This window comes from Anoplopoma fimbria, chromosome 12, assembly GCF_027596085.1.
Source record: "Anoplopoma fimbria isolate UVic2021 breed Golden Eagle Sablefish chromosome 12, Afim_UVic_2022, whole genome shotgun sequence".
Lineage (NCBI taxonomy): Eukaryota > Metazoa > Chordata > Actinopteri > Perciformes > Anoplopomatidae > Anoplopoma > Anoplopoma fimbria.
In genome coordinates, this window is record NC_072460.1 from 230714 (window position 1) to 257757 (window position 27044).

The following is a 27044-nucleotide window of genomic DNA, read 5'->3' on the forward strand; positions in this document are numbered from 1 at the left end:
AGAAAAGAACCATATTGTTCGGTCATCATTTAAAGATCAAACATGCTATTTGATTGTGTCTTGAAATGATTCTGGATTCACAGGGAGGACAATTGCAAGTCTGTAAATTCTTTAAATGATTACATTTATTCAATCTTAAGGGTACACATGAGCTCAGATATTGACATCCTGATGTAATAACATACTAAAGTCTTTTCTCTCATATTTCCCTGGCCCAAAAAACCTGGTTAAATGCAGTCTTCATCCCTAATACTCTTCCAGTAGCGCAGTGCCGACATACCCAGACTGAGTGTGTGAGACAACCCCACCGCAGCCCCCCACCCATTGTCATGTTAATGCTGCACTGGCACTGTTTATGAGCACTGGCTGATGTGTGAAGAGCTCGCTGTTAATGGCTGAACCCGTTCTCCCACATAAAGATGGGCTTTAGCAGTGACCCCAGCGAGCCTCCCCACGAAGAGATCCCCCCCCAAAAAAACCCTTCTTCCTGCCTCCATAAGAACAGAGTATCCATCTGAAAGGATTCTTTTGTGCCAAGGGAACAAGGTCCACGGTAGAAGAGGCAGAGCGTGGATGGGGGAGGGGTCTGTGGCTTAGATTTGTATGGATGGCTAGGATAAGAAGAGGTAGCCATAAGTTAAGCAGAGGACTGCTTGGCACTGAAGTGTGTGACTAGGAGGACTCTTGTGCGTTTCACTGTGAAGTATTTCCCTCCTTTGCTTCCTAGCGATGAAGTATAGATTGATTACTACCCAGTAACACTTCAGAGTACAAATGTACATCTCAATTACCAACGCTACCCGTTTCAAAGCTAGACTCAAAGGATAACCTCTCTGGGGGAAATAAGCTCAAAAAAACTAAACAAACAATGCATTTACACTGGGTATAGTCTTCATTTCAAAGAATGGATATGTAACCATGTTTTGAAATACATATTATATGGATAAAAATATAAAAACAAGAGAATGATAGACTACTGATCATTTCAGATTTTGGCTACTGTTAATATTGTAATTAATACATGTATTTTGTGAAGATGGTAGCAACTCAAATTCATTTTTACTACTGTGAACTTTAAAACAAAACTAATTACACATCCATACTTTAATTAAAAAAAAACCCTGTAAATATGATACCATATGTAAACAGCTTTTCCCCAAACAAAGAAGATTACTACCACCAATGGTTTATGAAAAAGTAAAACAATTTATTAATCATCAATGAACAGTTTGACTGAAACAGGAATTAGAATGTTTAACATGTCAAGCAATCCTTTCTTGAAGCTTCAACAAGTCACAATTTCTTATTTGTCTTTTTATAATAGGAAGCATAAGTTGTCTTCACTTGGACCCAAAAACAGTGTTGAACATGACCTTCTGCAAAAATAAAATTTGAACCAATATTTTAAGCACATCTTGTCAGTCCTAATACCCACCTGACATGTGAATCAGCCTATCTGGATTCAGCAGTTGACCTGGAATCAGTTTTACCAAACTCAAGATAATTGCCCTAAATGATGTACTGTTGAACTTTATACTGTCCTTCAATGTTCATCATGGAAAAAGGCATCCACACAGGAAGATATCTGTAGGTTGATGTCTGCTGAGGAGTATCAAGTGACTGAAACACTACTCCATGTATACAGAAGTTGTATAACTCAGGCGTGGTGTTCTGAGAAAGCTGGATCACATCTCTCCACACTGTGCAATCAGGATAGGGAGCTTGGGCTTGTTGTTGGGACCCGTAGGAACATTCTGTTGGCAGGAGGGAGCACAAACACAGATCCTTGTGAATTTATGCACATATCAATAGTTTGATCACCGTACTCATTACATAAACATAAAGCAGTACAAGATGAATGTGTCAAAGACTAGTTTTCACAGGTTGGGTGCCTGCTTTGAAACAATTTAGTCTGAAGTTTTAAACATAAGTGTTGAAAATGTGAAACAGCATATAACACATATTATGAAATATGTGCTTATTTCTCTTTGTAATTTATTTGAGAGATGAGTGTGATATTATAGACAATAAGTACAGCAGAAAATTTAACTTTAAACAGTTTGCACAATTGTTAATCCCCAGGTGGTAAATTACATTTTCACCATTATGAGTGGTCGCACAATTCTAACCATTGACATCAATATATTAATATTACAATGTGGTTTTTTACCTCAATTTTCCTCATGATCAGCAGACCATCAACCACTTTTCCTGAAAGAGGTGTGAACAAGGCAGTTTAAATCTTGGCACATACACACTTTTACGTAGTGCTCTAAATATATATATATATATATATATATATATATATATATATATATATATATATATGAATGCACAATTAACAATCGTAGACTTACTCACCAAAAACAACATGCTTCCCATCTAACCAGTCACATTTGGTGCAGGTAATGAAAAACTGACAACCATTTGTCCCTGGCCCACTGTTTGCCTGTTGTAAGACACACATTGAGAAATAAGGGTCTTTAGAGGTCAGGGTTAATTCACTTTGAATTAATCAATCAAATCCTATCGTCTATAGAAATTGGGGTCAATCCACGTTGAGTGGATTAATCAAATCTTAATTAACTTATTTGTTACAGTATAATAGATCATTTATAAAATGTTTGGAGGAAATTCAATAACTTGATTTGGATTCAGTTAAAGTAAAGAGACCCTTTCCTGATTCAGCAGTGTCCCCAACCTCTAAGGATTGGTCTACATACGTACCATGGACAGAAGGCCGGGGGCCGAGTGCTTCATTCGGAAGTTTTCGTCTACAAATGGACCTCTGTAGATGCTGCAGATACCAGTCCCATCACCCTTCACAATAAGACAAATAAACAGAACATAAAATGACAAACCGTACATATTGATCTCTTGCTCAATTCAAAATTCACCTGCAGCTTGTCTGACATCATGGCACCATTTATTTAGTTTAATGAATACAAGAAATGGTAGATAGACGTGGATTTAAAAGAAGAAAGGCCTAATAGTTATCACCAGCTTTTAAAATATCATTTTCTTTATATTGTTGATTTTACAAATCTTTCTTGCCCTCGTTTCACATCAGGTCTTTCTAACATTGTTCCACTCCAAGCAAAAATCCTATCAGAGATTACCATTGGTTTCCATCAAAAATGTATTGTTTATTTAAAAACGGTCTCTCCGAAAAGAGAATACTCAACATACTTTGTATATGTATTTCTGTTGTTCTATGTTGCAAGAAGAATGAGATTTTGAGTTAACTAGCTTTACTCCAAGCCATAAATGCAAACAGTGATAGCGACACGTCAAACTGAGGAACATTGTTTCCTTCATCTTAAAGATAAAAAAAGAGCATAAACCAGACAGCAGAAGAGATGTGCATGTACTTACATTCACAAAGTCCCCTCCTTGTATCATAAAGTCTTTAATCACCCTGCCAATGAACAATGAAAAGTACAGTCAGGGTTGTTGTAAAAGCTGATGCAGGCAAGGAGACTGGTAAGACATGCTGATCGAGTGCCTGTGAGAAGTTTGCACTTTACACTTTTCTGATGAGTGTCAAAAAAGACATGAATCCATTTTGATTACATATTGTAAAACAATAATATACATTAAGAGGAGACCACACTCTAGTCCCCATAAATAAATAAATAAGTTTCTGTTTAATTTAGGTGATTTTTTTATCATTCTAATGAATGAATGAACAAACACCTAATACATTTTACATAATACCCTTGAGGATGTTTAACATTAGGTGCCTATTGGGTGTTATTATTATAATATATTATTATTTCAAGGGTCAGCACAACTAGAATCACTTTTTTTTTTTTAGTTCATTCTGTGTCCAGGATCATACTTGCTTATGAGAGATTTTGCCTTTAGAATTTTAAAATGAAGAAAACCAGGGACGGAAGCAGCCTGAATGCTGGGGGTTGACAGTTTATAGCCAGGAGGCCGTATCATGACTCAACCCGCTTAAATAACAACTAACCTACCAGCCAGAGTGGGTCAAATAAGGATGGAGTACAACGTGAGCTATACACACCAAGACACCACCCTGCTTACCTGTGGAATGTGCAACCTTTGAAACCGATGGGGACTCCATCCTTCCTGCAGGACAGAAACAAATGAAGTAAAGACAATCACACTGTATTGTAACACAATAAATCAATTCTTTCCATGTTTGTCATGTTGAGTGAGTTCACGTCACTAGAAACAGGTATGGGTACATACCTTTTCCACAGGCCAAGCCTCTTGAACTTGAAGCAGTTCAACAACCCTGTTCTATTGCAGCTGGCTATAATAAGCATATCAGGGTGTGTGGAGTGTTTTCATCACATCTCCTTCAGAGAGCACCAGTAGTGAACAGTGTTGGCTGAGCAAAGAGCACTAATGCTGATCATCACTGCTCCATAAGTCAGTGTAAACCATCAGGAATTTGAAAAGGAATCCTTTTACATTGTTATAGTCGTCTATAGTGGTTATTTGCATAAAACACCCAATTCAAATGACTTAGAAATAAAATATTGTATATCTATTGATAAAAAACGTTTTGCAGTTTTAATGATACTATAAGATGCTTAGTGCACAGGTCTATTTGCCCTCTCTAATATCTATTTTATATTGCTGCAAACATGTTATTCAAACAACTGTATTTCTTTGAAAGCTCTCACCAAAACCATATTTCACAAGATTACCATTGATAACATCATATTGATGTCATTATTAAACTCCACCTAATACTCATTTTTGCTGAACTCGGCATGAACTCATCATAATGGAACCAAATGGAACCTCCGTACGTTAGCTGTTAGCACAGGTGTTGCCGACGTTACCGGCTCTCCTCCATTTGTTTTCAACAGATTTGTTTTTCACAACTAAGTATTGTCAGAGATCAGCAACTAGAAAGCATTAATGTAATAACATTTTTACTGTATATCTACTGTAAAACTTGATTTCACACTACGATGGTTAAACTGTGAAGGGTATTCAACGTATTTTGAATCAACTATTGTTTATTACATCACCAATCAATCACTAAACATTTAGAAACAGGGATGGGTAGATACTGGGCCTGAGGCAGAGAATCTTGATCTGGCAGCTGTTCAACCAGCCTGTTCTATTGGAGCTGGCTGAGGTATAAGATGCATATAAAGGTACATGATAATGCTCTTTAAATTGAAGTTTTCTGTATCAGGTAACAGACACAGTGACTGGTACATACCATGCCAGAGACCAGGCATCTTGACCTTGCAGCTGTACAACCACCCTGTTTTATTGTAGGTGGCTTTCATTTAAATATCAGATCATGTGGAGAGAGACTTTCATATTTGCATAAGAGAGCACCGGGCAGGATCTGTGTCGGTCGCATAAAGAGCAGAGGTCACACGCTGGTCACGTTAAATGGTGTTATACACCTTCCATGATTGATGTCTATGCAGAGCATTTATCAGCCTCAGTAAGCTACCAGTCACAATGCAGATTGGAATAGCTGGCAGCACACATGGCATTTGTTAGAAACTGCAGGCTGATTGCCCTCCTCTCCACAAGAGGCACCAAGAGATGTTCACTACACTTATGGTAGAACCTCCCATGTTGTAAATAGAGGCCTAGGTGAGGACTTCCTCCTCTTTGTCTCCAAACACCTTCACCATGATAGTGTCTGTGTTCCATGTGTCTTTTGAATTACCTTCAATGTAGGTAGCAATTTATTTCTATTATTGGATTTATGACATATTTCAGATGATGAACGGATCATTTTAGAATCTAATTTGTTTGTAAGATTATGATTTGAGCAAGATGTTGTAATCGCTTTCTTTCTTCGTGTAGAACCATGGAACCATGATCAGCAATAACCTTCAAAATAACTTCCTGGCAAAATAAACGGCATCAATGACTGCAACCTTGCCATCCAGTTGGAACTTTAAATCCGGAACAGCATTCTTTGAATAAGCCCAGTTTAGATTAGAAGGTTATGGCTCAGTGTGTAGTGGCAGTGTGAAATGGCTCACATGGTGCTGTTTTGGCTGATAACCGACACATCAAGTGTTAGCTACATATGACACTTCAATGAAAGGGCTGAGTAGAGCAGTTCTTCTTACTGTTCATCTGTGAAAAACCAACTCATCTTGACTTCATTTCACTATATTGGATACAAGGAGGCACATCTTTTAATAATGATCTTTCCTTTCATACTGCTGAACTCCTGCCACAGAGATACTTTCCCTGTCCTTGCTTTTTGTCATGAACATACACACATGTGAAAGGCCTGTTTAGGCATACATGTGGCCAAATAATTAGGTTTCTCCAGAAGAAACCTTTGGTGTAATAAGGTTCTTCTTATCCCTTTATTCTGATAAGTGAAAATCTTGAGTGCATGTTGGGACAATGTGATGAGGATAGTGACGTAGTCCTTGTGTACAATCAAAGAACAAAGACGTTTTACATCCTCACCTGAACTCTCCGGTGCAGAACTGCCTGTAAGAGATGATCAAAAATTAAGTGACATCTTCAAACAGTCAGACATGTCAGTCCTGAAAAACCGACCCTGTAATGCTGACTTTCTCCTTACCGGAAATTCTCTGCCGTCTTTGGAACCACATCGGCAAACAGCTCGATCTTCATCCGTCCGATATCCTGGCAAACAGTTGAACACACAAAATGAGAGAAACAATAAAACTTATACACCTTAAAATAAATAGGAACAAACTGTTCCACCTCAGGCCAAACTACATAGCATTGCCAGAAACTGGTAAGTCTTGTTACAGGAGCTACTCTGAGACCGATGGCGTCATCTACACGAACCAGTTATACCGAGAGACTCTGCAACAACACCTTTCTCAGAGATACTTCTATTGAATAACTGGTGTAGGATTTCTTCTCCTCTTTCTTCCTTCTCCCTCTGGTGCTAAATGACACAGTAGCCCATTTCTTGCTGAAAACATCAAGTAGACTCAATTTCATCCCAACAATGCTGCACAAACTATTTGGTGTGAGTTCTGATTCCCAGAAGTCAAGGCATCAATTATGTTATATTGAAATGACATCAAAATCTAAATGAAACACTTTGAATCCTCTTTGTGTGTGTGTGTGTGTGTGTGTGTGTGTGTGTGTGTGTGTGTGTGTGTGTGTGTGTGTGTGTGTGTGTGTGTGTCTGTCTGTCTGTCCACCCAGACCTCCAACAACCCGGAGGGACATGCAAATGGCCGACTCTTACAACAATGCCCACGTGTCTGTATGCGTGTGAGTGAAAACAAACATTGTGCTGCTGTGCACATGACATCACTGCACAGCTCTCTCTGTCCACTGTGGACGAACTTAAGTAAAACAAACAGCCAATGGATCTCCTGTCTTTTCCATTTAGACAATACAGAATGTTTCTAGTTTCCAGACAATGAAATTAAATATAACGCGATGTGTCGGCTCGTAACAAACATCAAGACAGGTTGTAATGTAAAAAAAGAAAGTTTCTTATCAGATAATACATATATTAAAAGGGTCTGTTGCCTACATTTTGAAGAATGTTTCCTGTTGAACTACTTTTGTTGTGATGCTGGATTCAGAAAAACAAAAACTACAAGGAATAGAAAACTGCACTGAACTGATTTACATAAGAGGATAAAGGGTTTCACCTGACGGTCAACATATCAAGCCAAAGCATCTGACAAACTGAAACAAAAAAAGAATCAACCTTTTTTATGTGAAAGATAACTTTCTGTAAAATAACTGCCAGTGCATATTTGACCAACAGACTTTGAAGAATCATATAATTATTATTATGACTAACCCTAACCCTGCTTCTGTTTATCAAATTACAGCATGATAGTGTAAGAAAATAACATTATTCATTTTGTAAAAATAAAGAATGAAATTCTGATGAAATATAGAAATAACATGCTTTTGCTAATTAAAGAATTGTTCACTGCCTTTTTAGCCCTAAGCTACTGTATTTATATTTTCTGCATACATCTCTAACACTGTGGCCGGAGGTTATAGCGATGTAAGCGTCCTTAGACCTTCAACATTTGATGCAGTTTCCTTCTGGCACAGGTGAACAAAAGCAGTCCCTGGGTGGGGTTCAAACAAGACAAGTCTTGTTAGTAGAGTCTGTGTTTCAGTCCGGTTTATCTGTTTCATGACATTGAAATGGAAATAAGAGGCAAACACCTCTGGGGCATATGGGGGGAAATAGGCAGGCCTCCATCAGGACACAGAAGGCGTGTACCATTAGTTGTCCGCATTCACAATAGGAAGGTGGAGCCACAAATAGCCGCTCCACCTGTACACAGTCTTATTCTGACGAGTGTTGGTGAGAGCATGCAGGGCCTCTGACTGGATCCCCACTGAAACTCACTGGACGAGGACAACCCTGAGCAAAGAGGTACATGTTGGCCTAGCGTCAGTCTTCTGTTTTGGGATTTATCTTTATTTAGTAAGCTCAACCCTTCAAATGGTAGAACTTTGCTTACCACTGCTGTAAGATGTTGATGAGGAAGTGACAACATTTGAGTAACAAAGGCGTGCCTCAAAACTGCAATGATAACAAATGAATTCTAGTTATTTACTTTTACTTTGTTTTTTTAATAATTGCCAGACTGATGTATAGCATGTTTATATGAATAATACGCAGGGGCAAGTCATCTACAGCATGTGACAATAAACAGGACTTTAAGTTAAAATGACATTATACTTAGCACGCACTCCACTCCACACTGTTACAAAGGCTGTTATCTTAAAAACTCAATTGACTGTGAGATGAGATGTGTCATGCACATCCATGCATCCACATGCTTTCTCTAATCAATCATTTGTACAGCCGAAGTTCCTAACCAATAAAATCTTGTCCTCCACAGCCTTTCCTGGAGCATCCAAATACTGAACTGATCACTGGTCAGAAAACAAGCCATACCGTCAAAAATGCTGGCCATTGTAGAGGAAAAGAATATGGCGTCTGGCTGTCATTCAGACAACACTGACAGGTATCTGGTACTTATGCTTTTCAAGATGGGACTGGACGCAGTGGCCCTTTACTTGTGCTGCCGGAAACTCAACACCTCCTTTTTCAGTATGTGCGGTCTGTCCATAGTCTTGGCTGACTCTGTGATTGTGCTTCTTTTATCGAGCTTCTTTTTTCTTGGGCCTCAGACGTATCTTGTGTCACTCTGCTTCACCTTGGCTAATGCCTCCGCGACATATAAAGCCCTGCCGCTGCCCATGATGTGCTTGGGTTTATTCAGCTACTGTTTAGAAAGCACCTATGCTGGCAAAGAGAGCGGATTCTCCAAATTCCTAAGGCACACAGCCTTGACATTGCTGGTGTGGATCATAGCTGCCATTCACTCCTTTGGTTCCGTCAAATATAATTTGACGGAACTGGATTACCAGGAAGGGTTCGCCCTTCTAGTGTGTGAAGTGCAGGAGTCCACACTGATTACCTACTTCATTTTGGGGCTTTTCTCAGCAGTAGTTTGTACAATGCTGCCGTTTTTGTCAAGGATTCCCCATTGGGTGAGCGAGGCGGATAGGTTATCTGCAGCGATGGAAGAACAAGAGGACCAGAGCAGCGACTTGTCGTTCATCTCAACTAACTGCGTGGAGACAAAAGGCATGGAGGAGAATCATCTGGAGGAAACCGTCTGTCCGCGGCCACCTCTGTGGTTCAGCTTAACACTGGGCTTTGGTCTGTTTTGGATGCCTTATCTCACGGTGTCTGTGGTCTGCATATTGCTCGACTTTGGAGTACCTGCCTACATCACTGTTAACCTTCTGTGGTTGGAGTGCATCAACAGTTTACTGACCGGTGTGGTGTTCTGGGCTAATAGCAGCACCGAGGGACCATACAGCTTCCAAGAAAATGTTTGCATGTGGCCTATTTACTGGCAGTTGAGCAAAGGAACCCAACAGCAGCCATTCTCTACTGTTATGTTTAACCCAACGAAGGACAAGAGGCACACTTTCCTCTATGTGTAATAGAGGAAAAAGGTCAACAACGTGAGAACCATGACACATGATAAGTGAGTAAAGACTTGAGCTGGCAACTATGAATGGTTCACCACTGTAAATGTTGGGTTAGATGCTTAAACTGACGCCTGGAGACAGAAATGCATATGTCACCTCTCCGCCAGCACATGCAGAAGAGCTTCTGAGCGAACAATCAAACAGCAAAAAGGTGCAGTTGACGAGAGACTTCGACTGGACTTCAAAATGTAATTCTTTTGAGTTGGGGAAGGTTTTGATGAAAGCTATGATCATTGAGCTGAACTTTTTTAAATATTTACAAAAATCACCATCAATCTTCTACATTCATTTGTAAATATTTGTCATAGAGGACTTTTTGAAGATCATTTTAGACTTGGGGGGGAAACGCTATGTTGACTCATGATTTATTTATTTTAACTTTCTGTAAGTAAAAATGTTTCTGAATAAATATCCGAAATCCCAGTCTTTTATTTCACTGAATGATGTATTTTTCTACCCGTTCTTTTAAAAAAATAAATATTTGTTAAATATTTGTTAAATGTGATAAATATTTGATAAATATGTGCCAGATGGTTAATCTGTCCATCTAATATCGTAATATCTAATACCCTAATATCCATCCATCCATCCATCTTCCGTTACCGCTTATCCAGTTAAGGGTCGCGGGGGTGCTGGAGCCGATCCCAGCTGTCAATGGGTGAAGGCAGGGTTCACCTGGACAGGGTTCACCTGGACAGGGTTCACCTGGACAGGGTTCACCTGGACAGGGTTCACCTGGACAGGGTTCACCTGGACAGGTCTCCAGTCTGTCACAGGGCTGACATATAGAGACAAACAACCACTCACACTCACATTCACACCTACGGGATATTTAGAGTCTTCAATTAACCTAAGCTGCATGTCTTTGGACTGTGGGAGGAAGCCGGAGAACCCGGAGAGAACCCACGCTGACACAGGGAGAACATGCAAACTCCACACAGAAGGTTGTCCAGCCCGGGAATTGAACCCGGGCCCCTCTTGCTGTGAGGCGACAGTGCTAACCACTACACCACCGTGCAGCCCCTACCCTAATATCTAATACCCTAATACCCTAATATCTAATATCCTAATATCAAATCTCTCTGAGTCTCTCCTTTCTGTGTCTCTCCTCTCTGAGTCTCTCCTCTGTGAATCTCCTCTCTGAGTCTCTCCTCTCTGAGTCTCCTCTCTGAGTCTCCTCTCTGAGTCTCTCCTTTCTGAGTCTCTCCTCTCTGAGTCTCCTCTCTGAGTCTCTCCTCTCTGAGTCTCTCCTCTCTGAGTCTCCTCCTCTCTGAGTCTCTCCTCTCTGAGTCTCTCCTCTATGAGTCTCCTCTCTGAGTCTCTCCTCTCTGAGTCTCTCCTCTGTGAATCTCCTCTGTGAGTCTCTCCTCTATGAATCTCCTCTATGAGTCTCTCCTCTCTGAGTCTCCTCTCTCCTCTCTGAGTCTCTCCTCTTTGAGTCTCTCCTCTCTGAGTCTCCTCTCTGAGTCTCCTCTCTGAGTCTCTCTGTGATGAGTCTCCTCTCTGAGTCTCTCCTCTATGAGTCTCTCCTCTCTGAGTCTCTCCTCTGAGTCTCTCCTCTGAGTCTCTCCTCTCTGAGTCTCCTCTATGAGTCTCCTCTCTGAGTCTCTCCTCTCTGAGTCTCTCCTCTATGAGTCTCTCCTCTCTGAGTCTCTCCTCTATGAGTCTCCTCTCTGAGTCTCTCCTCTATGAGTCTCTCCTCTCTGAGTCTCCTCTCTGAGTCTCTCCTCTCTGAGTCTCTCCTCTCTGAGTCTCTCCTCTCTGAGTCTCCTCTCTGAGTCTCTCCTCTCTGAGTCTCTCCTCTCTGAGTCTCTCCTCTCTCCTCTGAGTCTCTCCTCTCTGAGTCTCCTCTCTCTCCTCTCTGAGTCTCTCTCTCCTCTCTGAGTCTCTCTCTCTCTCTGAGTCTCTCCTCTATGAGTCTCTCCTCTCTGAGTCTCTCCTCTCTGAGTCTCTCCTCTATGAGTCTCTCCTCTATGAGTCTCCTCTATGAGTCTCTCCTCTCTGAGTCTCCTCTCTGAGTCTCTCCTCTCTGAGTCTCCTCTCTGAGTCTCCTCTATGAGTCTCTCTGAGTCTCTCCTCTCTGAGTCTCCTCTCTCCTCTCTGAGTCTCTCTCTGAGTCTCTCCTGAGTCTCCCTCTCTGAGTCTCTCCTCTCTGAGTCTCTCCTCTCTGAGTCTCCTCTGAGTCTCCCTCTCTGAGTCTCCCTCTAGAGTCTCCTCTCTGAGTCTCAGAAACTCGCTCTGAGTGTGTTTCTCTGAGTCTCTCCTCTCTGGGAGTCTCTCCTCTATGATATGTCTCCTCTCTGATACAACACATTGTCCCGTTCTCCTCTATGAGTCTCTCCTCTGCTGTTCTCCGTCAACTCATGTGTGTCCACAGAGAGAAGCTCACAGAAACACGCGTGTGTTTCTGTGAATGGGAGGTTATGAATACAACACATTGTCCCGTTAGTTCTGCTGCTGTTCTCCGTCAACACGTTACCACGTTCACGTTACAACACGTTACCGTCAACACACTGCAGATACGACCACACGAACGGCCTGTGTGTGTGTGTGTGTGTGTGTGTGTGTGTGTGTGTGTGTGTGTGTGTGTGTGTGTGTGTGTGTGTGTGTGTGTGTGTGTGTATTGATGTGTGTGTGTGTTCAGACAGCAGTCCAGTAGTTCCGCGGACCACAGCTTCACCTGGAACACGTGGTGCATGAGGTCCTATCTGTCACTCACCTGCCCACCGACGGTGATGTCGAAGAAGACAATCGGGTTGATTGGGTTCGTTGTCTGAACAGACATCGTGACTTTCCTCTCTGTTCACCGGATAACAGCGTGGATGCGACATCCGGTGAGCGGCCAGAAGAGACATGCTACGGCTCGCAGTGAGGGTCAAAATTCAAAGACTTCGCGAAAAAGCGCGATAGTAAAAGCTTTGATACTCCCCTCAGAGTGCCGTCCTCACACTACTGTCCTCACACTGTCCTCACACTACTGTCCTCACACTGTACTGTCCTCACACTGTCCTCACTGTACTGTCCTCACACTACTGTCCTCACACTACTGTCCTCACACTGTACTGTCCTCACACTGTCCTCACTACTGTCCTCACACCTCACACTACTGTCCTCACTGTACTGTCCTCACACTGTCCTCACTGTACTGTCCTCACTGTACTGTCCTCACACTGTACTGTCCTCACTGTACTGTCCTCACACTACTGTCCTCACTGTACTGTCCTCACACTGTACTGTCCTCACACTACTGTCCTCACTGTACTGTCCTCACTGTACTGTCCTCACACTGTACTGTCCTCACACTACTGTCCTCACTGTACTGTCCTCACACTACTGTCCTCACTGTACTGTCCTCACAGTACTGTCCTCACACTGTCCTCACACTGTACTGTCCTCACACTGTACTGTCCTCACTGTACTGTCCTCACTACTGTCCTCACTGTACTGTCCTCACTGTCCTCACACTACTGTCCTCACTGTACTGTCCTCACACTACTGTCCTCACACTACTGTCCTCACTGTACTGTCCTCACACTACTGTCCTCACACTGTACTGTCCTCACACTGTCCTCACACTGTCCTCACTGTACTGTCCTCACACTGTACTGTCCTCACACTACTGTCCTCACACTACTGTCCTCACACTGTACCTGTCCTCACACTGTACTGTCCTCACTGTACTGTCCTCACTGTACTGTCCTCACTGTACTGTCCTCACACTGTCCTCACACTGTACTGTCCTCACTGTACTGTCCTCACACTGTCCTGTCCTCTCACTGTTCTGTCCTCACACTACTGTCCTCACACTACTGTCCTCACACACTGTCCTCACACTGTCCTGTCCTCACTGTCCCTCACTGTACTGTCCTCACACTACTGTCCTCACTGTACTGTCCTCACTGTCCTGTCCTCACACTGTCCTGTCCTCACACTACTGTCCTCACACTGTCCTGTCCTCACACTGCACTGTCCTCACTGTACTGTTCTCACTGTACTGTACACAGTCCTCACACTGTACCGTCCTCACTGTACTGTTCTCACACTGTACTCACACTGTACCATCCTCACACTGTACACACTGTCACTGTTCTGTCCTCACACTGTACTGTCCTCACAGTCCTGTCCTCACACTGTACTGTCCTCACTGTACTGTACACTGTCCTCACACTGTACTGTTCTTACACTGTACTCACACTGTACTGTCCTCACACTGTACTGTACTTACACTGTACTGTACTGACTGACTCCATGAGGACTGCTGTTACCCCCTCAACCTATGGGATGGTTTTGTTATTTATTGAATTTTTATGTTAACGCAAAAAACCTTGTAACCTTGAATTAAGAGAAATCAAATTATTGGTAGAATTCACTAATTGTATACAGTGGACATCTCTCAAAATGCCTTGTTCAATAAAGGGGACTCTTGATCAACAGGACAGTCAATCAGCAAAACTAATAGTGAATTTACATTATGCTCCTATTGCTATAATCTTTACAGTTATACATTTCAAGTTAGTAATAATATATTTGAAGCTGCATTTTACTTTTGAACAATAAGATTGCTGAGCAAGTTACTTTTATGCCTACAGTTTTTCAAAAAATGTTAAGCACTTATACTTGCGTTGGACAAAAGTAACAACTCACAATCATCAAAGTGTTTTGTAAGGGTTTTATTTTCACAATAAAACTTAATTATACAATTTAACATAATGCAAAGGTGGCTCCACAAAAAAAGAACAAATGGCAAAGTGACTACAATGATTTGTCAAAGCTGAAACTAAAGCACCTTGATCAAAAAAACGACAAAAACATTTATCAATGAAGGTGTTGACAAACTCTAGTGGGTCAGCAGGGACATAAAACTAGCAAAAAGCAAATTGCCTCAAAGAAAAGCAGTATTATGTAAAGTAATATGGTTTCTTGACATTGACGCCATATTCTGAGAGGGCAGGAGTCAGGTCCTCCATAGTCAGAGTGTACTTCTTATCCTATATATAGAGAAGAAAAACATACAAAACCATTAGCTATCAGGGACAACATGGTCAGAGATGGCTATAGGTTGATAACCACCCCTCTCACCATCTTTTAACAACACTCTTTTTCCTTCTCACATACCGCAGTTTTAAAATATTGTATGGAGTTATTACATTTTAAGCAAGTGTTAAAATGAGAGAAACACTGACCTTTGTTTTACTCCTTGAGCTTCCTGAGGCAGTGCCCTTCATTTTACAGTACTGCAGAGCATCATTGGCAATGTCTGAGATAAACTTCTGAGAAGCAAGGGATATCAGACGGATTCTAAAGAAATCAAAAAAGAAAATCATTGTTGTGGTTTTCAAAGCCTGTACACAGCCAGCATGTGTCCATCTGAGAAACAATAAAAGCAGTCAGATCAAAGAGTTCCTCTGATCTCATTTTTACCTTTGTCTTCCAGGAAATCATTACAGCAAATATAATAAAGGTGAACAGAAATGGTCGAACAAGGCTTCCAGTCTGTACATTCTTCCCAGACATGCCAATGAAGATTAGCAGCAGTACTGATTTATGCTGCATACAACAGCGCCTAACTCAATTTGATAAAAGTCAGACAGCATGGCAGTCAATCAACCATCAAGTCAGCATCATCATTCAGCAAACCACACAACCTTACCAAGTATATTACTTGACTGAAAACTGCTGAGCTACATTCAGACAATCAACAACGTAGTAATCCCGTTCAATTATTAAAACAACTTATCCAAACTACTTAAGATGGTCCCAGGTTATTGATTAAACATAGAAGAAAGAATTACAAACTGCTTTTTAAGAACATACATTTGGAGTATATATTTTAAATGCTATACATGTGTATTTAAATGATCATTGTGTTATACGTTTTACATTTATATACTGCACAATATAAGATGTTGTGTTATTTATAAGCCATTCCCATTTAAACCATCAGTAGGTGCAATGCTTGTCGCTATGACAACGGGTAAAAAAAATATAAGGCCGGAGGGTTGGTTCTTCTTCAGTTGGCAGTTTGATATTTTAAGAAAAGCCAAGAATCCACCCATTCTCTGAATTGCGCCTTTTAAAATCTTTTCAGATTGAATTAATCCTTAAAATGCATCACTCCGAGAATCTCTACTCCGTAAGTGCAACACATGCACAGCCTGTTAGCTTACACATGATTCAGAATTTGAACATTATAGTATTAAAGTAATCAGTTTCTCAGGTCATTTAACTCCCTACAAGTCATTTCAGAAGTTAAATACTGTTAAATGTAATAATATATGGTGCTTTTAACCAAAGTGTGCCTCTAATTCACACATTTAAAGCACTTACTGACCTGTAAGTCTAATAACAGAACTTTGATTTTTGTCATTTTTCTTCCATTGGGTATAAGGTGGAGCCTATCACTCTGACGCTTGAAGGTGGCCTATACTTCAAAGAGTCAGTCATTTTTGCACTTACATTCTCGGGTCAGAAGCCTCAAATCCAGCCCTGTTGAGGTAGTACCCTGTTACTGCATCAGGAATCTGAGAAAAAAAGAGCCGACTTCAGCGTGTGGTCAGGATTCACAGAGCCCGTTTTCACTTCAACTGACACTCATTTGTGAAGAACATTGCTGCTTATTCAATTCACTTGATGAGCAAAAAACAGACACACTGTACCCATCATGTACTTTTTTAATGAATTTCCATTTAATTTGGTGATGGTGATCAGTCAATGTGGCTGGCAGGGTAGACGAACCGGATAGGTGTTCCCAACACTAGCCAGCATTTAGTCGTTATTAAGAATTTGTGGTCTTTCCGACAACATGTCCCTATTTGTGAATGCAGCACATAGTAACGTGCTTGACACAACTCTACTTACTGTGGGAGTGTACTCCTCCAGCTGCATGAGGAAATCTGCCAGGGGCGTGGTGGAGAGGGCAGGCTTTACATCTCCATTGGTGATCCCACCAGGAACATAGACGCCGTTGGAGACAGACGAGTCTGCTGATGGGGTCACCATGGCCGCTGAGCCTGAAGCTGAAAAACAAATGTTGGGATGAATTTCATTTGAATAAAACATTTTCACCTATCTTGCGCAGATCACAAATAACTATGTGTTACAGTTTTCACTTCTAGGAAAGGTTGTTTATCAGTTTTGCATAAAGAAAGGTTGCTTTGAAAACAGGGCTTGCAGATGAAAAGAAAGTTCACACATGCTGATGCATCACGTGCCTGCATGCTTTACTGTTCTAGGGAAACAAACATGCATCCTCAGTAGGATGGCACAGCTGCCCTCCCTGTCTCTACAGAGGCATTGAGCACAGAAGCCATGTACCAGCTAACCAGCTAACCATGTACCAGCTAACCAACTAACCATGTACCAGCTAACCAACTAACCCTGTACCAGCTAACCATGTACCAGCTAACCATGTACCAGCTAACCAACTAACCCTGTACCAACTAACCCTGTACCAACTAACCCTGTACCAACTAACCGTGTACCAGCTAACCATGTACCAGCTAACCAACTAACCCTGTACCAGCTAACCATGTACCAGCTAACCAACTAACCATGTACCAGCTAACCATGTACCAGCTAACCAGCTAACCCTAACCATGTACCAGCTAACCATGTACCAGCTAACCAACTAACCATGTACCAGCTAACCATGTACCAGCTAACCAACTAACCATGTACCAGCTAACCATGTACCAGCTAACCAACTAACCATGTACCAGCTAACCAACTAACCATGTACCAGCTAACCAAGTACCAGCTAACCAGCTAACCATGTACCAGCTAACCAGCTAACCATGTACCAGCTAACCATGTACCAGCTAACCAACTAACCATGTACCAGCTAACCATGTACCAGCTAACCAAGTACCAGCTAACCAACTAACCATGTACCAGCTAACCAACTAACCACGTACCAGCTAACCATGTACCAGCTAACCAACCAGTAACCAAGTACCAACTAACCATGTACCAGCTAACCATGTACCAGCTAACCAAGTACCAACTAACCATGTACCAGCTAACCAACTAACCATGTACCAGCTAACCAACTAACCAAGTACCAGCTAACCAACTAACCATGTACCAGCTAACCATGTACCAGCTAACCATGTACCAACTAACCATGTACCAGCTAACCAACTAACCATGTACCAGCTAACCATGTACCAGCTAACCATGTACCAACTAACCATGTACCAGCTAACCAACTAACCCTGTACCAGCTAACCATGTACCAGCTAAGCAGCTAACCATGTAGCAGCTAGCCCTGTAGCAGCAGCTAGCCCTGTAGCAGCAGCTAGCCGTGTAGCAGCAGCTAGCCCTGCAGCAGCTAGCCCTGTAGCAGCTAGCCCTGTAGCAGCTAGCCCTGTAGCAGCTAGCCGTGTAGCAGCAGCTAGCCCTGCAGCAGCTAGCCCTGTAGCCGTGTAGCAGCTAGCCCTGCAGCAGCTAGCCCTGTAGCCGTGCAGCAGCTAGCCCTGTAGCCGTGCAGCAGCCGTGCAGCAGCTAGCCGTGCAGCCTTACCGTTACTCGGGGCCGTGGGAGCTGGGCTATCGTTCGTGATGCAGTTACTGGACGCCGTGGACGCTCCCGTGGCGGCGGACTGGTTCACGTTGTCTGTGTTCATGGTGGACTGTTAGCTCAGGAGCTAACCGTGGCTAGCTAGCACAGACAAAGTGTACAAATACGCCAGAGCGCGATCCTGTGACGGGTCCCTTCAGACTCTTCTTCAGCAGCTAGCTAGCTAGCATCGGGGTCTGAGGCTAGCCGCTGAGCTCGGGCTGTGGAACATAGCGTCATGTGACCCGGGCTGTGACGGAAGGAGCCGAAGATCCCCGAACATCCGAACATCCCCGAACATCCCCGAAGGCTCCTCGGGCTACACGTGGTCCAGAAGTCTCACCTGCTGAACGAACTAGTTCTGTGATCTATCTGTGCCAGCATGGAGCTAAAGGGACCGAATGACATGGATAGAGATGTATTAAGCTGTATTAAGCTGTATTAAACTGTATTAAACTGTATTAAACTGTATTAAACTGTATTAAGCTGTATTAAACTTTATTAAACTGTATTAAACTGTATTAAGCTGTATTAAACTTTATTAAACTGTATTAAACTGTATTAAACTTTATTAAACTGTATTAAACTTTATTAAGCTTTATTAAGCTGTATTAAACTGTATTAAGCTGTATTAAACTGTATTAAACTTTATTAAACTGTATTAAACTTTATTAAACTTTATTAAACTGTATTAAACTGTATTAAGCTTTATTAAACTGTATTAAACTTTATTAAACTGTATTAAACTTTATTAAGCTGTATTAAACTTTATTAAACGATATTAAACTGTATTAAACTTTATTAAACTGTATTAAACTATTAAGCTTTATTAAACTGTATTAAACTATTAAACTGTATTAAGCTTTATCAAACTGTATTAAGCTTTATTAAACTGTATTAAGCTGTATAAGCTTTATTAAACTGTATTAAACTGTATTAAACTTTATTAAACTGTATTAAGCTGTATTAAACTTAAACTTTATTAAACTGTATTAAGCTTTATTAAACTGTATTAAACTGTATTAAGCTTTATTAAACTTTATTAAACTGTATTAAACTGTATTAAACTGTATTAAACTTTATTAAACTTTATTAAACTGTATTAAACTTTATTAAACTGTATTAAGCTTTATTAAACTGTATTAAACTTTATTAAACTGTATTAAGCTTTATTAAACTGTATTAAACTTTATTAAACTGTATTAAACTTTATTAAACTGTATTAAATTAAGCTGTATAAGCTTTATTAAGCTTTATTAAACTGTATTAAACTGTATTGAGCTTTATTAAGCTGTGTTAAGCTTTATTAAACTGTATTAAGCTTTATTAAACTGTATTAAACTGTATTAAACTGTATTAAGCTTTATTAAACTGTATTAAACTTTATTAAACTGTATTAAGCTTTATTAAACTGTATTAAACTGTATTAAGCTTTATTAAACTGTATTAAACTGTATTAAACTGTATTAAACTTTATTAAACTGTATTAAGCTGTATTGTTTATTAAACTTTATTAAACGATATTAAACTGTATTAAGCTTTATTAAACTGTATTAAGCTTTATTAAACTGTATTAAACTTTATTAAACTGTATTAAGCTGTATTAAGCTTTATTAAACTGTATTAAGCTTTATTAAACTGTATTAAACTGTATTAAGCTTTATTAAACTGTATTAAGCTGTATTAAACACACACACACACACACACACACACACACACACACACACACACACACACACACACACACACACACACACACACACACACACACACACACACACACACACACATACACACACACACACACATACACACACACATATACACACACATACACACACACACACATACACACACACACACACACACACACACACACACACACACACACACACACACACACACACACACACACACAATTACAGCCGAATTTAAGGGATTGTGAATAACTTCTCCTGCAGTGGCAGACATGTTGAACTCATTCATTCTGTACATGAGAGTGACCTCTGGCCTGATGTCCACCATCATCAGACTGCTGTGACCTCAACGACTCAACTGTGACCTCAACGACTCAACTGTGACCTCAACAACCCTCCTCTGACAGGAAGCATCTGAGAACCAAAAAGGTTCAAAGCTCCCCACCAGTGTAAAGAACAGACGATGAAGCTCCAGATACACTCCAGATGACTAACACTGTCTCCATCTCTGTCTCTTCAACAGTTCCTCTTGTCATACAGGGAGTGCACCGTTTACGAGGCGCAGTGAATGCAGCACCAGTGCGTCGTGGCCTCTCCGGGGCGCTGCGCTCCGTGGGGACGGCTTCACGGCCCGCTGCTCCTGTCGAAGAAGAGCACTCCGTCCGCTGCGGAGGCCTCACCGACGAGACTCACCGACGAGGAGGACGAGACTCACCGACGAGGAGGACGAGACTCACCGACGAGGAGGACGAGACTCACCGACGAGACTCACCGACAGGTCACGAGACTCCGACGTGTCCGGTCTGTTCAGTCAGAAGTGGAGCAACGACGGTCAGACTGAAGGTCCAGACTACTGTATGGGACAGAACAGGTACACCCACGTGATCATCTATACACACATATGTATATATAGATATATGTATATATAGACATATATATGTATATATAGACATATATATGTATATATACATATATATGTATAGACATATAGACATATATACATATATACATATATGTCTATATATCTATATACATCTATATATCTATATCTATATATCTGTATGTCTATATGTCTATATATGTATATATGTATATATGTCTATATATATATATATATATATATATATACTATATATACATATATATATATATGTATATATATCTATATATCTATATATCTATATATATATGTCTATATATCTATGTCTATATATCTATATATCTATATGTCTATATATACATATATATCTATATGTCTATATATCTATATATGTCTATATATCTATATGTCTATATATCTATATGTCTATATATCTGTATGTCTATATATATATCTATATGTCTATATGTCTATATATCTGTATATCTATATATCTATGTCTATATATCTATATGTCTATATATCTATATATCTATATGTCTATATATATATCTATATATCTATATATCTATATGTCTATATATCTATATTATCTATTTATCTGTATATCTATATATCTATGTCTATATATCTATATGTATATGTCTATATCTGTATATCTATATCTGTATATCTATATGTCTATATATCTATGTATATCTATATATCTGTATATCTATATGTCTATATATCTATATCTATATCTATATGTCTATATATCTATATGTCTATATATCTGTATATCTAAAGAGAAAGATGAGAGGGAGAATAGTGTCCCATTGTGAACTGTGTGGAATGATGAGTGTTTATCAGCTCTTTGATTTGTGTCATAGTTCAAAGGTCACCAGAATGACGTCCCCTGTGCGTGTGATCGTGGTGGGAGCTGGCAGTCGAGGAGAGATTTATTCCCACTTCGCATCCATCCACCCTGAACGCGTAAAGGTCAGGAGAGGTCAACCTGCAGCCTGATGGGCTTCTTGTCAACACGGAGGCAATCAGTAATCCTTATGGATCGTGTTCTGTATTGATAAAGACATATGGATCGTGTTCTGTATTGATAAAGACATATGGATCGTGTTCTGTATTGATAAAGACATATGGCACCATAAAGTCTCTGTGAGCCAAATGATCCAAGATGAGATCCTTGTCCAGACATTGGTGAGAGAAACATGTATAATATACAAGTTTACATCACAGTACAAGAAGATTATGAATCCATGCTTATTTAGCAATGTCGGTTCATACAGATTTAGATCATGTTTGTTTTTTTTAATATGAAACAGGACTTTACTTGGATTTCCTCTGTTGTATTGCTATTTACTTAAGTCAATTATTATTATTAATATTCTTTCCACCACTGCCTGGGTATTAAACTGTCTGCTTCCCCATTTCAGGTTGTTGGAGTAGCTGATCCAAGGAAATTTGCTCGCACTAAACTTCAACAGCAACACAACATTTTACATGAAAACATATTTGAAGGTGAGCATCAAATGAAAACAACGCATCAAATTGTTTAAAATGATCTGCCTCATACTATATCAGTGAATGTTTTTTGTTTTTTAAACTAGACTGGCACAGTATAGTTGAAAGAGAGAAGTTTGCAGATGCAGTGTTAATTTGTACTCCAGACCGCGTTCATAAGGTAAACATACAACATATTTAATATTCTGTATATACATGAATGTGTAACTTCCAGTCGTTAGTCATGTCACATCATTATCGGTCTGAATTATAAACTCTGTCATTGTTCTTTGGCTAGTCTTTCTATTGAACTGGTGTTTGTTCCACAGGAACCTGCGGTGGCCTTTGCAAAGAAGGGCTACCACATTCTGCTGGAGAAACCAATGGCAGTGAGTGTTGTGTAATTAAACAGAAACCGTTATAACACAGAGTGTAGCTTTAACTTATTGATTTTTGAAGTATCGTGTTTCATGTCAGTTTGTCATTTCTTTATTTTTTCTTTCTATCTTTCGCTCTCTTTTCCTTTCCATGATTACATTTGTGTGACTCTCATCTCTCCCTCGCACACCGGTGTGATCATGTGACATCAGACAACTGCCGAAGACTGCACAGCGATTGTGGAGGCGTGCACTCAGAGTGGCGTGATGCTCTCCGTGGGTCACGTTCTACGTTATGATCCAGTCATCCACAAGATAAAGGTGAACATTTTCCGTCATACTTTCTGTTAATGAAAATATTTGACAGCTTCATCAACCGGGCATGGGTCAATTTGCGTACCTTTTTAAAAAGTAAATCTGTAATTTTAATATTTTTAATATGGAGAGCAAAGCAATTTTTGATTGTTTCAATTACAAAAGATAGTCACAAAATTGAAAGTAAGAATAATCCTTTTTTTTGTTTTCTAGGAGCTGATAGATGCTGGAGTCATAGGTGATGTGATGCACATTCAGCACCTTGAGCCGGTAATAATGCAAATATATATATATATTATTGAATAAAAACAACCCACATTTGATCCTCCTGGCTATGATAAAAATCATAATTAAGAATTCTCAGGGCTCCTCGTTAAACCCATTCATTTAAACGGTATTGCTGCTTTTAGAACATGGTTTCAAGGCTTAACTATTACAAACTGGTCTTGTCAACCTCTTCTTCCAGGTCGGGTTCTATCACTTTGCTCACTCTTTTGTTCGAGGGAACTGGAGAAATGAAGCAGAGAGCTCTTTTGCTCTTTTGGCTAAATCCTGCCATGACATTGACCTAATACATCACTGGGCCGGACCACGCAGGTAAACTACCAACCGTCAATGATCAACCACAAGCTCCTCCGATGCTCAGAAATAAAAACACACTTTTGTCCGACTACAGTCTCTGTGTTTTCAGGAGGACCAGCTACTTTTCTGTGAGGTCGATCTGTTTCTCATAATCACTAACTGTGCCGTTTGTTCTTGGCAGGTGTTTGAAAGTGTCATCATTTGGATCTGTCAGCCACTTTGGAAAACAAAACAAGGTCTGTAGTCTCTTCACAGTATGTCGCCGAATCAAAAGAATGAACAAACTGACATTTTATAAACTAAGCATAAATATGAAATTGCTCGTTTTTTGTCAGCCAACAGGTGCCGGAAATCGCTGCCTGGATTGTTCAATAGAAGGAGACTGTCCATACTCGGCATGCAAAATCTACTTGGATAGAGTGAAACAGGTCAACATTTCACCACATTATTTAATCATTACTTAAGTTGTTATACACAATTGAATATGTACTTTGTGTGTGTGTGTTAGGGTCACACTGGCTGGCCTGTGTCAGTCATATGTCCCAGCTCGTTCCCAGACATCGAGTCAGTAACTGAGGCCCTGAGGACCGGTCCATATGGCCGCTGTGTCTACGAGTGTGACAACGATGTCTGCAGTAACCAGGTAAGAAAACACTGGTTAAATCCTCTACGGCACGTCATACTGTACAATCCGTCTCTGACCCATTAAAAATAGTTAATGCTCAAATAAAACCGTATCCATGGTGGTATCAACCATAAACAAAAATAAAAGAAAGAAAACTAAACAGTGGTTTCACATCAGTTCTGTTTTTCAGACTTCTGCTAAATCACAAAGTCTTGTCTTGTTGATCTGTTCTGGTTGTCCCAGGTTGTTAACATGGAGTTTGAAGGGGGTCTGACGGCAGCCTTTTCCATGGTGGCCTTCACTGAGGAGATATGCAAGAGAAAAACAACAATCTATGGCAGCAAGGTAGGTAGGAAGGAAGGGATGTGCATTGCCAAAAGGAAAAGGGCAAGAAATGCTAAAACTGAAGAAGAAGCTAACAGGAAAAATAAAGATCAGCCACCTAGTCAGGGAAATCAATGTCATTCTGTGAAGACATTGTGGACAGAATGGGTTGATAATGAAAAAAATCAAATATCAAAGTAGCGCTGACCACATACGCTACATTGCCAAAGTATGTGGACACCCAAACATAATACTGATATGTGAATGTTTAAGATGCCATTCCAAAAGCAAAGGCATTAATATGCTGTCATAAAGAAACAAGCCTTGCCTCTTCAGGGAAGGTCTTAAACCAGATTTATAAATCTGTCTGCAGAGATTAGATCCCATTCAGCCACATACTGTAAATCAAAAACATGACATTGATTCCAAAGGTGTGCAGTCAATTTCTTCCAAACCAAATTAGAAAAACAGCATTTCATTTTTTGAAATGCCTCTTCCGTACTGTTAGAAGTACAACCACACATTTACACGACTTAAGATGGCTGCATGGTTTGAATCCTACCAACATAATGAACCGTGTCTCTACAGGGGGAGCTGTCATGTGACGGCCATGAGGTAAACGTGTTTGACTTTCTGACCCAAAGATCCACAAAGCACAAGGCACACAATGATCCCCCCCGAAACTTTGGCATGAGTGGACATGGTGGAGCAGACTACCACCTGATGGATGCCTTTATTTCTGCTGTGGCTGTGAGTGCTTATTCCTTTTTTTCTTTTCTTTTCTTTGTCAATGTACAGCTTCGGGTTTTATTTTTCTCAGTATCAACTCATTTTTAAATATTTGCCTGACATTAACTGATGACCTGTACTTGCAGTTGTTTGCCACATTAAGGACAAGTTAAGAATATTAACTCTATTTATATTTTGGTACCTGTTGAGGAGGCACTAACGTTCTATTCTTGTATGGGACTTGTTTAGGAAACATTGATTGTGATGGTTGATTTGCCTTGTGTGTGTGTGTGTGTGTGTGTGTGTGTGTGTGTGTGTGTGTGTGTGTGTGTGCAGAACAATGATCCATCCCACATCCGTTCGGGTCCTGAAGAGACACTACTGAGCCATTTGCTGGTGTTTGAAGCTGAGCGTTCTCGACTGGAGAGCAGGGTGGTGTACTGTGGTGACATTGGCCAAAGATAGACGACTGAAAAACACATAGTCATTAAAATAATCTAACCTGAAAAATCAAACGCTACAATGAAGCTTAGCAGAAGTTCACTCAGGAAGACTCTTTCAGACGCTCTCAGTCTAGTTAAAACAACAAATACACATTTAGGTGTTTTAGTACACTTTTTATTTGTCCGTAGATTTTTCTTCTTTTTTTCTAAGCGGAAACTCCTTCAGTTTCATTCCATATATTCTATATTGTGAAGGTTTTCACAGAGGTTTTGTTCATGAATCATTCATAGCCTGATTTATAGATCATTTTTACGACATCGTGAAAAGGGATTTTCATTTCTGTTGACAGTATTTTCTGATTTATGTGATAAAAACAGATATCCAAAATTCCCTCTGAAAAAACTTTCAATCTTATGTCATTAAAATGAAAGGCTTTATTCAATGTTCAGATTTCTGTTCTTGTAGTGTATGCAAGTGAGCACACATTTAATACACTAATGCTACATTTGCATATTTAAACATAACATTTTAGAAAACCTGTTCTAAAAATAACAAATGTCTTAATGTAATTTATGAGTTAAAATGTTAACCCTTATTACATGAAGCGCCCTTTAAACCAATCAACTGAACGGAGGGCCAAATCATGGAATGAGGATGATTGTTTAGTTCATATCGCTCAGGGATTCTAGTAGTCTGTGTTTGTTTGTGTGAATGAGTGAGAGCGAGGAGGGGAGGTGAATGAGTGAGGAGGGGAGGTGAATGAGTGAGGAGGGGAGGTGAATGAGTGAATGAGTGAGGAGGGGAGGTGAATGAGTGAATGAGTGAGGAGGGGAGGTGAATGAGTGAGGAGGGGAGGTGAATGAGTGAGGAGGGGAGGTGAATGAGTGAGGAGGGGAGGTGAATGAGTGAGGAGGAGGAATGAGTGAATGAATGAGTGAGGAGGGGAGGTGAATGAGTGAGGAGGGGAGATGAATGAGTGAATGAGTGAGGAGGAGGTGAATGAGTGAGGAGGA

At 40.3% G+C, this 27044-nt stretch overlaps 3 protein-coding genes across 3 annotated transcripts; 1 reads left to right on the forward strand and 2 right to left on the reverse strand.

Moving 5' to 3' along the window:
• Nucleotides 1-1194: 1194 nt before the first annotated feature.
• ppih (peptidylprolyl isomerase H (cyclophilin H)) lies at nucleotides 1195-12859 on the reverse strand. Its single transcript, XM_054608979.1, has 9 exons — nucleotides 12722-12859; nucleotides 6557-6621; nucleotides 6439-6462; nucleotides 4051-4095; nucleotides 3376-3418; nucleotides 2728-2820; nucleotides 2362-2449; nucleotides 2171-2211; nucleotides 1195-1754 (listed from the first exon to the last, which is right to left on the reverse strand). Exons 1-9 carry the CDS (start codon nucleotides 12785-12787, stop codon nucleotides 1686-1688), a joined length of 534 nt encoding a protein of 177 aa, XP_054464954.1. The 5' UTR covers nucleotides 12788-12859; the 3' UTR covers nucleotides 1195-1685.
• Nucleotides 12860-14657: 1798 nt separating this feature from the next.
• On the reverse strand, nucleotides 14658-18801 carry taf10 (TAF10 RNA polymerase II, TATA box binding protein (TBP)-associated factor). The gene is made up of 5 exons (XM_054608893.1): nucleotides 18523-18801; nucleotides 16861-17018; nucleotides 16459-16523; nucleotides 15186-15300; nucleotides 14658-14990 (listed from the first exon to the last, which is right to left on the reverse strand). The coding sequence occupies exons 1-5, from the start codon at nucleotides 18623-18625 to the stop codon at nucleotides 14901-14903; spliced, it is 531 nt and encodes a 176-aa protein (XP_054464868.1). The 5' UTR covers nucleotides 18626-18801; the 3' UTR covers nucleotides 14658-14900.
• A 2097-nt stretch (nucleotides 18802-20898) lies between these two features.
• Nucleotides 20899-26920, forward strand: zgc:154075 (uncharacterized protein LOC556929 homolog). The gene is made up of 14 exons (XM_054608894.1): nucleotides 20899-21126; nucleotides 22008-22116; nucleotides 22569-22653; nucleotides 22743-22816; nucleotides 22965-23024; nucleotides 23226-23333; nucleotides 23541-23597; nucleotides 23794-23924; nucleotides 24091-24145; nucleotides 24245-24337; nucleotides 24418-24552; nucleotides 24778-24879; nucleotides 25447-25608; nucleotides 25924-26920. The coding sequence occupies exons 1-14, from the start codon at nucleotides 21113-21115 to the stop codon at nucleotides 26050-26052; spliced, it is 1314 nt and encodes a 437-aa protein (XP_054464869.1). The 5' UTR covers nucleotides 20899-21112; the 3' UTR covers nucleotides 26053-26920.
• Nucleotides 26921-27044: the final 124 nt, after the last annotated feature.

Bases quoted from the DNA above. Each gene is read 5' to 3' on its own strand.
- ppih (XM_054608979.1), bottom strand. From the start codon at position 12,787: ATGTCTGTTCAGACAACGAACCCAATCAACCCGATTGTCTTCTTCGAC. The intron at 2,212-2,361 runs GTGAGTAAGTCT...CACCTCTTTCAG, and splicing joins TGGGAAGCATGTTGTTTTTG to GAAAAGTGGTTGATGGTCTG. The intron at 1,755-2,170 runs GTAAAAAACCAC...TCCTGCCAACAG, and splicing joins TGATCATGAGGAAAATTGAG to AATGTTCCTACGGGTCCCAA.
- zgc:154075 (XM_054608894.1), top strand. The intron at 23,025-23,225 runs GTGAGTGTTGTG...ATGTGACATCAG, and splicing joins TGCTGGAGAAACCAATGGCA to ACAACTGCCGAAGACTGCAC. The intron at 25,609-25,923 runs GTGAGTGCTTAT...GTGTGTGTGCAG, and splicing joins CCTTTATTTCTGCTGTGGCT to AACAATGATCCATCCCACAT.
- taf10 (XM_054608893.1), bottom strand. From the start codon at position 18,625: ATGAACACAGACAACGTGAACCAGTCCGCCGCCACGGGAGCGTCCACG. The intron at 15,301-16,458 runs GTAAGTGCAAAA...TGATTTCTTTAG, and splicing joins GAGGCTTCTGACCCGAGAAT to AATCCGTCTGATATCCCTTG. The intron at 14,991-15,185 runs GTCAGTGTTTCT...CTCTATATATAG, and splicing joins GCTCAAGGAGTAAAACAAAG to GATAAGAAGTACACTCTGAC.